This window comes from Anabrus simplex, chromosome 9, assembly GCF_040414725.1.
Source record: "Anabrus simplex isolate iqAnaSimp1 chromosome 9, ASM4041472v1, whole genome shotgun sequence".
Taxonomy (NCBI): domain Eukaryota; kingdom Metazoa; phylum Arthropoda; class Insecta; order Orthoptera; family Tettigoniidae; genus Anabrus; species Anabrus simplex.
In genome coordinates, this window is record NC_090273.1 from 121,591,976 (window position 1) to 121,605,060 (window position 13,085).

Genomic DNA, 13,085 nt, shown 5'->3' on the forward strand with positions numbered 1-13,085 from the left:
CTCTCGCCTGACTACTAACATAAGTGCTAACTTGGAGATTTTGGTACTTGGCTCTTGAAAATATTTTTTCTCTGCTAAGTGATTTAGTCAGACCCCTGTGCACTGATAGGTAAATTTTATCTGACATATTTATTTTTTAGGGCATGTGAAAATATTGTCAATTTTTTAAATTTCATTGGTTTATTTGGTATATTAGCTCCACAGAGTATAAAATTAGATGGTATTTGCAATGTGATAGCGTAAATCATCATCATCAATTTCCAACTCCAGCTTCCCAGGTGTGGTGTAATAGTGCTGATACCTTCGCTAAATGTACTAAAATCATTTTCAATAAAAAACAGTCATTATTTATGGTACAGAATGAAATAAAAATTGAGGTGTTTTCAACACCTTGCATGGTTACTAATGTCACAAGAATAGGTGACTTCTAGAGCATTAAAGAAACATTTTGTGAATTTTTGGCAACACATTTTACCTTAAACTTATCAAGGGAAGGCATCTTGAAAATTCTCATGTCTTTAAAGATGCATAAAGCTGGAATCATAAATGGTAGGTATGAACAAAAGCTTTGCCATAGTTTTGGACCAGATCTCTCTTTTGAAGAACATCATTTCAAGGTATAAGCTCTTTTGAAGGAGGTAAAAACAACTCCAGATAGTAAAAGATGATAAAGAGTTCAAGATTTGAAAAGCTTTATAGAGCCATGAAAACTGAATGCTCAGAAACTTATAGACTTGAGATCAAGAGGCAACATAAGTTGACAGAGATGTGGCACAGGAAATAAATGAACAAAAGCCCAGGGGAAAATAAATGCTAATAATATCACCCTCAAAGAGTGAATCTCTACAAAGAATAACAAAAAATAAATATAAAAACTCTAAAATACAATGATTCATAAAAGTTGGGTGTATGGAAGAATTTTAAGTTTGGGATTTTGTGGTATTCACAGTACTTGAGGACAATTGAGTCCGCCTCTGTGGTGTAGTGGTTAGTGTGATTAGCTGCCACCCCCGGTGTCCCTGGTTTGATTCCCGGCTCTGCCACGAAATTTGAAAAGTGGTATGAGGGCTGGAACGGGGTCCACTCAGCCTCAGGAGGTCAACTGAGTAGAAGGGGGTTCGATTCCCTCCTTAGCCATCCTCGAAATGGTTTTCCATGGTTTCCCACTTCTCCAGGCAAATGCCGGGATGGTACCTAACTTAAAACCACGGCCGCATCCTTCCCTCTTCCTTTTCTATCCCTCCCAATCTTCCCATCCCCTCACAAAGCCCCTGTTCAGCATAGCATTTGAGGCCGCCTGGGCGAGGTAAAGGTCCTCCTGCCCCAGTTGTATCCCCGACCCAAAGTTTCACGCTCCGGGACACTGCCCTTGAGGCGGTAGAGGTGGGATCCCTCGCTCAAACAGAGGGGAAGACCTACCCTACAGTGTAAACAGATAAAGAAGAAGAAGAGGACAATTGAACAAGGAAGATTAAGTTCTGTGACAAAGAATATTACAGAGTCAGGAAAGAGCCATATGAAAGCAGAGGTGAATGTGTGAAACTATCATTTCCAGTGCACCACTAATTTTAATGTGGATTAAAATACTTCTAAAGAAATTTTATTTAAATAGATGATAAGTAGACATCAGCTTCATATGCTGCACCATCACCAGTATAAGCATGCAACTATGTTGCAAAAGTGGTGAAATATGCATTTATGTAAGCACTTATTTTCTTGCTATTACACACTTGAATGAAATGCAAATGTAACATTCCATTTACTAGACACACACGATTCACCCACACCAAAACATAAAATCATCATCCCGAATAAGCAACTGAATGAAAAACAAACAAAAATCACACTATTTACAGCTGCGTCTGTTCCACTAGTACAAACAATCTGTGCACAGTTTGTGAGACGTATCAATCTTTCAGTGTTCACTGTTAAACCATATGCACACTTCTCCTAGATAAGACAAAGAGTGTTAATTAATACACATGATAAATAAATTAGTAAAGTTTTAAGAAAACCGAGTTTAAAAAAAAACACAAACGTGAAGAAACACACTTAAATACACATTCTTCTTTCACTTTATACTGCACACCTACTTTTCCTGTCCATAATTTGCTTTGCACTACACTACAACAGTATTCTCCAAATTTTCTGGTTTAAATCTGTGGCATTCGTCTTTTAAAACTGGCTTCAACGCGGAGAATGATCCCTCTACATCTGCGGATATGACAGGAAAGTACTTGAATTTGGGAGCAAGTATAGGTGTTAAAAATTCTGGTATATCTGCCAGCCAAATATTTGTTTATAGCTATCATGATGTCGTAGCCTGGATTTCGTTTAAGGACATTGTGGTATTTTGTTTGCCGATGGAGTCCGAGGTTTCCTGGGATACCTTCCATTTCACACTTCACATACTCTATAATGCCCAGTGGATCACCAAGATGCAATCTTCAGCTTCTTGATTGATTCTGGTATGATTTGGTAGTGTGTCTTTATAAGTGCCAGATCCCTTTGAACAGTTTCATTGCCAAAAGAGTTCACGGCATTTATTACTTTCATTTTGTTGAAGAGTGCTTGGTGAACATGTTAAAATGTGCATAATAAAAGTAAAAAAAATGCACAATAAACCCTAAGTTTGAAATGTATGCACTAATCTCATACCGGTATATATATACAGTATATGCATTGAGACCGATGACCTCGATGTTAGGCCCTTTTAAACAACAAGCATCATCATCATCATCATCAGTATATGCATTATTAAAATTAATCATTTGTCCAATTTTGCCTTCAAACGCACTTCCTTATTTGTTTCGGCAAACAAAATATGCATTCCATACAAATCCGATGTCTAGTGATAAGTCACTTACAACATCTAAAACTACATTATTACAAAAGATTAAAGTTTATAAAAAAATATCTAATTTAAGTACCTTACAATTGCTTCAACCAAATAAGTCTGCATTTCAGCATCCATCTCCCACAAGTGTGGTAGAGATCTATGAATGATGTGATCTCCACCACGGCGGTTGTTATGTCGAATGTTATGACATTGTTGACAATAGCGAATAGGATGGTTGCTATTATAACTTGCACATTCTGTTGCAAAACAAATAGATACAGCATATTTGTCAGCAGCTCTGCAATTCTAAACAAATAAAAGGAAAGACAATTATGTATTTTATGTCTTACTCAGAATGATTTCTACCACTGTTGCTAGTTTCAATAATGCAATGAGTATAAATAAAATCAATCAATCAATCAATCAATCAATCAATCAATCAATCGACTGACCGACCGACCGGTCTTTCTAATTGAAACACCACTCAAAGTTATTCAACTGTTAATGTCATTCCATGCCATCACTCCACTGACAGCACAGAACATTCCACTTAGTTGAGCAGCTTGTCTCCTTTCTCCCCAGTGTTCTCAGCCCAAAGTCTGCAACATTTTTGCAATACTATTCTTTTGTCAGAAATCACCCGAAACAAATCGAGTTGCTTTAATTGTGGTCTTACGGAGACCTACTGTATATGCCCTCTCCTTGACATCTTTACCACAGCGCCTAAATACCTTCATAACCATGAGAAGAGATCTGTAAACTTTATTTACAATCCCGTTTATATGATAACCCCAATGAAGATCTTTCCTTATATTAACACCTAGATACTGCAGTCCAAATGAGAAACTTTCACCCGATCAACGCAGCAATTAAAACTGAAAGGACTTTTCCTCTTTATCAAACTCACAACCTGATCTTTCACAAAATTACAGTTTTGCTAGTATTATTTTTCTATTTATTCTGGCTCTATATATACAGAGATCAAACTAACTACAAACTGGCTGACTGTGTTTTCAACTGAGCACACATGCATCCAGCTGGTGATGGGGACAAGATCACAATAGCTGCTCACTGTTAGTATGGATCTGAAAGTAATCAAGTTTAGTTCAGTTATTACACATGCTGTGTTTTAATAATAATAATAATAATAATAATAATAATAATAATAATAATAATAATAATAATAATAATAATAATAATAATAATAATAATTTTATTGTTTTTAAGTCTCACTAACTGTATTTGGATGGTTTTCGGAGATGACAAAGTGCCGCCGGAATTTGGTCCTAGAGGAGTTCTTTTACATGCTAGTAAATCTACCAATATGAGGCTGACGTATTTGAGCACCTTCAAATACCACCAGACTGAGCCAGAATCAAACCTGCCAAGTTGGTGTCAGGAGGACAGCACCTCAACCGTCTGAGCCACTCAGCCCGGCATGGTGTGTTTTGCTCTGTATTTAATTGTGAAGTGAAATATGGCTCAGTATGTTTTTTACAGTATAACATGATTCATATGTGTTAACTCAGTCAGTCCATCAAGTTCAAAGACGATTTGCATGATTTGCAGAAAGATTCCCAGGTGTAAAAGTTCCAGGCCATACAAAATCCATATTTATGATAAATGACACTAACATAATCATTGTCTTGACTTATTCAGTTTTCATGCCTATTTATAAATACGTATATCCTGTCATGAATTGAAATGACTTGGTATCCCTCATTATGGTATATTCCACTTGATATTTGAGAGAAGATGAGTGAAAATTATACCATTACTGCCTCTGTTTGAAACCTTCTGCATTCTTCAAGGATTTTTCTAGCACAAACTTCTACTGAGACCATATCGACCTTCCAATGCTGCAATACTTGTTTTCTTCTTCCCACACTGACCTGTCATTTGTGCTTCTTCTATTATGGGATCCTTTGGATGATCCTATCTTTATATATACAGCTATTTATATTCTGTACTCCATAAATTTATATGACATTATGTTCAGTACTTCAGTATATACTATCTTTTCATCATATTATTTACAAGATCACTGAATACAAGCAATTAGCATGCAATGTTAGTGGCTTAACCATTGAAAGTGCCAGAAAACAGCTCAATCCCTTGCAAACTACTGACCCTCTTTTTGTGAACCCACTGACATACATCATGCCCCTGAACTGACTTCAAGCTTCAGTGTACCGTATATCCATCTTACAAGGAAAACTGATTCAAGCAGATGTATAATGCCTTTGCTGGCAGGACCTAGTGCTCACAGTGCACTATGTCTTCTGATATGGGATAGAGCAATTTTGTTACTTTCATTGATATGTCTCTGTCTTATCCTTGGCTTTGACAATATGAAAGTGACTGAGGTGTGAGTGGTGCCATTCCTTCTGCAGCCAGTCCCTGCTATGAATGGGATGCATGCATTTCAGTGGGCATGGCAGACTGATATGTAATTGCAACTTCTGGCTCGGTGAGGAAAGCAACAGGAAAATACCTCTCTCCTCATATCCCTAGTACGCCTCTTCGGTAATGCCTAGGCCATCTATGACAGCTGTTGAGGATCCAACCAACCTTAAGGCTGAAGAATGAAGGAAAAACACACACACACACACACACACACACACACACACACCCCAATTCGTACTAGTGCATTTTAATTTTAAACTATTTTCATCACACAACATACTTCTAGTTTATCAGATATTAAACATTATAACATCAAACATTATAAAATGATTTTCCATAATACAGTTATTACTATTTACCTTGTTCTCACAGGTCATCGAGACTTGTTGCATTGGGTGAAGAATATCAAAAAACATCTGGTTGGGGTGCTCTCTGTGTATCTCATTGGCACATTCAATACAGAGATATAGTGGAGGAGGACTATCATTGGCGAATTTAATAGAGATGCAATGATCAAAACAGACCTTGGCTGCTTCAGCATTACCAGAGTTAGGGCACATATCTCGTTGGCAAACGAAGGGAACCAAATCAGCTGTAAGAAGATACAATCAACAACTCTAGTTAACTATGCTAATTACACAATTGTGATTGAAAGGGCAGAATTTCAATTAAAGAGATACATTAATAAGGAATGTTCCAAACTTCAATATTACAGTAATTTTCATGAACAAAATATAACAGATATCAGCACTGAAGAACATAAAAAGTCATTTAAATAAGGATATTTCAATGGAAAATCAGGAATGCTGCTGTTGTTGTCATTGTTGTTGTTGTTGGTGGTGGTGGTGGTGGTGTCATTGTTTGGGTTATTATTACATACACTGATTTGATGCTGCTCTCCATACCACGTTATTCTGGGCTAACCTTTTCAGTTATACATATCTACTGCATCCTAAATCTACTTGAAACAAACTTTCATCTTATTAGCCCTATGACCAGCACAAAGCATACCATATTTAAATGATTTCTGCATCCTGGCAGGTCCTTGACATCTTAAATCCTTGAGCTGCATACAAATACTATGTTTGAAATAATTCCAGTGATAATTTAGTCTTTTAATGGGAAATATTAAAGTATTACCATAATCAACACTTAATACTTCTGCATTTTCTTCAACTGTGTCCTGGACAAGATCATTAGGGAATGGAGAATGATGCTACCATCGGGAGCTGGACTGAAGCTTAGGTACAAGAGAGACAACCTCATTGTCCTGTGCCTAGCCATTGCCGATGACCTCATTCCACTGGCAAACAATATAGAGGAGGCTACCTACAACTTACAAAGTCTTTATAGTGTAGCGGTTAAGACTGGTCTGAAGATCAGCATCCAGAAGACTGAATTTATGACCAATATCAAGGAGGCCCCTTCTACAATTCCTCTCACAGATGCTACCATACGAAAAGTAACTGCAGTTAAGTACTTGGGAGAATGTATCTCTGCGCATCAGAGCGAGAACCTAGCCATAGATGCCAGATGTACCAAGTTTGAAAGGGCTTATCACTCGTGTCGTAGTATCTATTCATCTAAGTGCCTCTCCAAGAACCTCAAACTCAGACACTACAACTCGGTCGTCAAACCATCTGTTCTGTATGCTTCCAAGTGCCTTGTAATGGCCAGGAAGGGCCCACTCAGAAAGCTGGAGTTAAAAGAGAGGAAGATCCTGAGGAGGATATTAGGACCAATCAGAGAGGAAGGAGGCATTTACAGAATCCGCGATAATGATGAACTGTATGAACACCAGGAGGACATCGTCACGTGTATAAAGAAAAGGTGCCCGACCTTTTATGGACACTTAGCCCGTCTGGATTCCGAAAGACTCACCAACAGGATATTCACAGTAACAGGAAGAGGCAAGGCTTCTAAGAACAAATGGATCACGTCAGTTAAGTCGGATATGGAACAACTAGGTATCGCACTGGGACAAACTCATGACCGAACACTGTTCCGTCAAGCCATCCAACACGGTGTTTTCCCAATGTCCCTTACAAGTAAGAAGATTACAGGAACTAAGTGGACAGAAGAGAGAAGCTGGCTCATAGTCAGCAAATGAAGGAGTATTGGAAGAAGAAGAAAGCAACAACTTTACCGAAAAGTAGATCGAGCCCCGTGGTCCTCGGTAGGCTTAAACGACAAGGAAGAAGAAGACTTAATACTTCATGCATTAAATATATTTTCATGACAATATCAGTCATGGTATAATTTATCATTGCTTGAAAATACAAGCCCTCCTCTTTCCCCAATAAAAATACAGAAATTCAAGCTGAATATGACCGTATTCAAGTTGCTAGAGCCTTAACCTTCATCCTTAAACAGAAGAGAGTAATAGTGGTTTCAAGCTTACCGGTATGTTCATTGCAGCAATAAGGTATGCCTTGATAAAAGCTCCAGCTGGAGTACAGATCAGGTTTCATTTCCATGAATGACGTGATCCTCGTGATTAATATTTTTCTATATCACAAAGTATTTTTGCCATATGAATTCTTTCCAGAGATGGTTGCTATTTCATTTCAAAGAGTAAACTGAGGGTTTGATAGTTTTCTTAGATATTCACAATACCATGGTATTAAAAGAAAGGATCCAACACCACTGCCCTGGGTTTTGCTGATGATGTAATGGTATGGGATGAGGCAGAAGCGGAAGTACAAGCTAGACTAGATCTGTGGCATGAAGCTTTTACAACCTTAGGTCTTAAAATCAGCAAAACCAAGACAACTTCCAGCACTTAGGTAGTGTTCTGTCTTTCGACAACACCACAAATCAGGTGATTTCACAATCTATCACCCTGTACGTCACTTTGGGATGAAACATTTCCAAGATCAGCTTGTACAAAATATATCTGGTACCTATATTGACGTATAGTCTGGAAGCAACAACACTTACCGGATCAACAAAGAGTCGTCTTTAGGCAACAGAAATGAAGTTCCTTCATTCTTGTCTACCAAAAAAAATGGATGAAATCATTTCTCATATTGAGTTAATGAATCCTCTGAATTGCTGGGATATCCACAAAGAAGAGCTTTGGGTCCAGCAGCCAAAGTTGTTGCTCTCTTAGCACCACCCAGGGGTCACGTGTAGGGTAATATGAGGTTAAACCTACGGACGTGTAGCAACGAAAACCCTGCTCTAAAGATGGCTGACTAAGTAAGGGCAGAAGGTGTAAATAAACAATTTAAGCTCTGTGGCCTAGGCAACGCATAAAATGTAGGGTAGAGTCCCCATCTGCATCGTGGTTTCCATGGCTGTGTAAAATGGCCAACATTTAGGGCAGTAAGAGTGATAGAAAAAAAAGAAATAAGGAAAGAACAATAAATTGCCCCTCTGACTAGTGTTTACTATGGATGGATTGTAGGAAAACAAGATGTCTGACACTTAGGGCACATAAATATAGTAAAAATATGAACTTAATATCGCTTGTAACAGAATCTATTCACAAGATAACACCACCACATGGACATCAGATATAAACACACCACGGATAGCTCTTAAAACCACAACTGAGGCATTAGTTCTTAATAAATCCGTAAACTTCTCAGCACATCTTTATCTGATCTTAATAGTAGCAATCCTTAAACCAGGGAAAAGTGGAGACAGTGCAGAAGATTACAGACCCATAGCCCTTTTAAGTGTCTGCTACAAACTACTGGAGAGAGTAATATACAACAGAATCTCAGCCAAAATCCTAGAGCACACACCACTTGAACAAGCTGGCTTCAGACCAAGCTGCAGCTGTACCAACCAGGTGTTAGCCCTAACCACCCATATTGAGAGGGGATTTCAAGATCGAAAGAAGACCGTAGCAGTGTTCGTAGATCTGTCATCAGCTTATGACACATTCTGGCGAAAAGGAATGATCCTCAAATTCCTGAAGTTAATCGCTTGTAAGACGCTTGCCACCCTGCTGAATAATATGTTGGCTAATAGAATGATTGAAGTACACCTACATGGCAACATAAGTAAAACTTACAAACTGAGTGACGGATTACCACAGGGATCGGTACTGGCTCCATTGCTCTTCAACGTATATACAGCAGATCTACCTTCAACTAATGCTAGGAAGTTTATATACGCTGACGACATCTGTTTGGCAGCTCAGTCTGGTGATTTTGCTGGAGCAGAAACCACACTCACTAAAGATCTCTGCAGAATTGATAATTATTTTAAAACCTGGCGACTGAAACCAAACATAACAAAAACAGAGGTCAGCTGCTTTCATTTGAGCAACAGACAAGCCAATTATGTCCCTCAGGTTCAATTCAGAGGTCATATACTGAAGTTCAATCCTCATCCAAAGTATCTAGGCGTTACCTTGGATCGATCTTTGACTTACAGCGAACATGTACGCAAAACATCTGCCAAGATCAAAACCCGCAATAACATCCTGCACAAACTCACAGGAACAAGCTGGGGCCCATCTGCATCCACCCTCCGAACTATAGCACTTGCGTTAGTATAGCCAGTAGCCGAATACTGCTGCCCAGTATGGTTCAACAGTGCCCATACAAAGAAGATAGACACTCAGTTAAACGATACAATGAGGACTATATCAGGAACCATCCAATCCACACCTTTAGATTGGTTACCAGTTCTTTCACATATTCCACCTCCTCATCTCCGAAGACAAATGGCACTGAAGAAAGAATGGCTTAAATGCTGTGACAATCCTCTTCTACCAATACATCAAGACTGCCTATGTGAAGATCTCAGGCTGAAATCTAAGAACCCTTCTTGGTTACTAGGAAAGAGGCTAGCCCAAGATGAATTTCATACTAACACTGCCTGGCGCGATGGGTGGGCAGCTTCAAACCCTGACAGATTAGGTCTAATTTCGGATCCAGTTAAGCAACCTCCTGGTTTCAACTTACCCAGAAAAATCTGGTCATCACTTAATCGGATCAGAACTCAACATGGCAGATGCAACTACTGGAAACACAAGTGGAAGATAACCAGCGATCCTTATTGCGACTGCTCTGACGTGCTTCAGACCGTTCAACATATCGTCACAGAGTGCCCACTCCGAAGATTAAGTGGGACAATAAAGGATATCCACGAGGCCAGTGATGAAGGTGTGAGTTGGCTAACAAAACTGGACATTCAGCTTTAGCAGCAATGCAGATATTGATGAGCTAAAATGTATAAATATAGTTTGTTTATTACGTACTTGTTCTGTGTGTATAGATGAAACTGTTTTTCGTGTAATTGTACATATTTGTTAATAACCAAATTGTAACAATGTATCCTCATGCCATACTATATATATATATATGGATGAAATAAGGAATGTGGATATCTGATAGTAGCTTGGATTGGAAAGAAGCTTGCTGCAGACTCTAGAAGTGAAGAGATAGCAATGGTATGGTCACGTGAAAAGGATGGATCCCCATAGGACTCCTTGAGTATACTTTGACCGCAGTGTTCCTGGGAAGAGACCAAGAGGAAGACCTCGTGATGTTTGGGAGAAGCACATTTTCTAGGACCTTGAAATTAGAGATGTAAACTGGTGTTGCATATATGAACAACATCCGTGGATGGACAGGCTTGTACACAAACGCACCCAGCTTGCTGAAGCGAAGACATAATAATGATGATGATATTAAATTAAATTAAATTAAATTGAGCTTTCATTGTTGAAGATCTTCAGTTTTGGATTATTTTGCAATTATGAAGTAATACCAAGATCAAAATACACTGACTGACAGAGCAAATGCAACACCAAGAAGGAGTGGTTCGAAAGGGATGAAAGTTGGGCAAAAATCAGAGACGGCACGGACGAATAATTGATGTTTATTTCAAACCGATATGCAGGTTACACAATGCGCACGGCATCGACTCAGTAGGATGTAGGACCACCGCGAGCGGCGATGCACGCAGAAACACGTCGAGGTACAGAGTCAATAAGAGTGCGGATGGTGTCCTGAGGGATGGTTCTCCATTCTCTGTCAACCATTTGCCACAGTTGGTCGTCCGTACGAGGCTGGGGCAGAGTTTGCAAACGGCGTCCAATGAGATCCCACACGTGTTCGATTGGTGAGAGATCCGGAGAGTACGCTGGCCACGGAAGCATCTGTACACCTCGTAGAGCCTGTTGGGAGATGCGAGCAGTGTGTGGGCGGGCATTATCCTGCTGAAACAGAGCATTGGGCAGCCCCTGAAGGTACGGGAGTGCCACCGGCCGCAGCACATGCTGCACGTAGCGGTGGGCATTTAACGTGCCTTGAATACGCACTAGAGGTGACGTGGAATCATACGCAATAGCGCCCCAAACCATGATGCCGCGTTGTCTAGCGGTAGGGCGCTCCACAGTTACTGCCGGATTTGACCTTTCTCCACGCCGACGCCACACTCGTCTGCGGTGACTATCACTGACAGAATAGAAGCGTGACTCATCGGAGAACACGACGTTCCGCCATTCCCTCATCCAAGTCGCTCTAGCCCAGCACCATGCCAGGCGTGCACGTCTATGCTGTGGAGTCAATGGTAGTCTTCTGAGCGGACGCCGGGAGTGCAGGCCTCCTTCAACCAATTGACGGGAAATTGTTCTGGTCGATATTGGAACAGCCAGGGTGTCTTGCACATGCTGAAGAATGGCGGTTGACGTGGCGTGCGGGGCTGCCACCGCTTGGCGGCGGATGCGCCGATCCTCGCGTGCTGACGTCACTCGGGCTGCGCCTGGACCCCTCGCACGTGCCACATGTCCCTGCACCAACCATCTTCGCCACAGGCGCTGCACCGTGGACACATCCCTATGGGTATCGGCTGCGATTTGACGAAGCGACCAACCTGCCCTTCTCAGCCCGATCACCATACCCCTCGTAAAGTCGTCTGTCTGCTGGAAATGCCTCCGTTGATGGCGGCCTGGCATTCTTAGCTATACACGTGTCCTGTGGCACACGACAACACGTTCTACAATGACTGTCGGCTGAGAAATCACGGTACGAAGTGGGCCATTCGCCAAGGCCGTGTCCCATTTATTGTTCGCTACGTGCGCAGCACAGCGGCGCATTTCACATCATGAGCATACCTCAGTGACGTCAGTCTACCCTGCAATTGCCATAAAGTTCTGACCACTCCTTCTTGGTGTTGCATTTGCTCTGTCAGTCAGTGTATAAAAGAGACAAAAGTAATAATTGTTTAAGAGAGTGTAACATAGAAATAAACATTAGGTATCTGAATTACATTAAGAACAAAGAGAGTATGTTATGTTACAAATAGAAAAAGAAATGCTAAATAGGAGGGTGAGTCAATAAATAAGTCGCAAACATGTGTGTGCCTTATACCATTTGAAATTACGCGTGCAAGTTTTGCCTGCAGATGGCAGCATATGTATGCTTGTCGTACAACATCTCACAGGTGCTCAGTCAGTCAGAGGCTGTTAGTGCACGATGGCACATGTGTTGCATGACTGTACACGAAAAGAACAGCATGCAGTTGTGCATTTTTTTTGTGGGCCAAACGACTGTCCACAGATGAAGTGCATCACGAAATGCATCACGAAATGCTTCCCGTCTATGGTGAAAACTGCTTCTCACGGAAAGCTGTGTTCAGTTGGATCCGGAAGTTTATCCATGGAAGGAAAAGCATCAGAGATGGGGAGCGTCCTGGTCATCTTGCGGAGATGTCAACTGCAACCACATTGCAGCGTGTGGATCAACTCAGTGATTTTCATCTGTTTGGGCCCCTAAAAAATCATTTGGGTGGCCGTTATTTTGATACAGATGATGCCGTAATCTATGAGGTTACACGTTGGCTGCAACAGCAACCAAAGGACTTCTTTGCTGCTGGC

General features: G+C 40.6%; 1 protein-coding gene across 1 annotated transcript in view; it reads right to left on the reverse strand.

Moving 5' to 3' along the window:
* The window catches only part of unc79 (UNC-79 domain-containing protein), a 346,819-nt gene that overhangs the window by 297,503 nt on the left and 36,231 nt on the right, over positions 1-13,085 (reverse strand). The window contains exons 7-8 of the mRNA XM_068229169.1: positions 5,605-5,837; positions 2,931-3,145 (exon numbers count right to left, since the gene is read on the reverse strand). Coding sequence (XP_068085270.1) covers positions 2,931-3,145; positions 5,605-5,837 — 448 coding nt within the window. The remainder of the gene's footprint in view (positions 1-2,930; positions 3,146-5,604; positions 5,838-13,085) is intronic.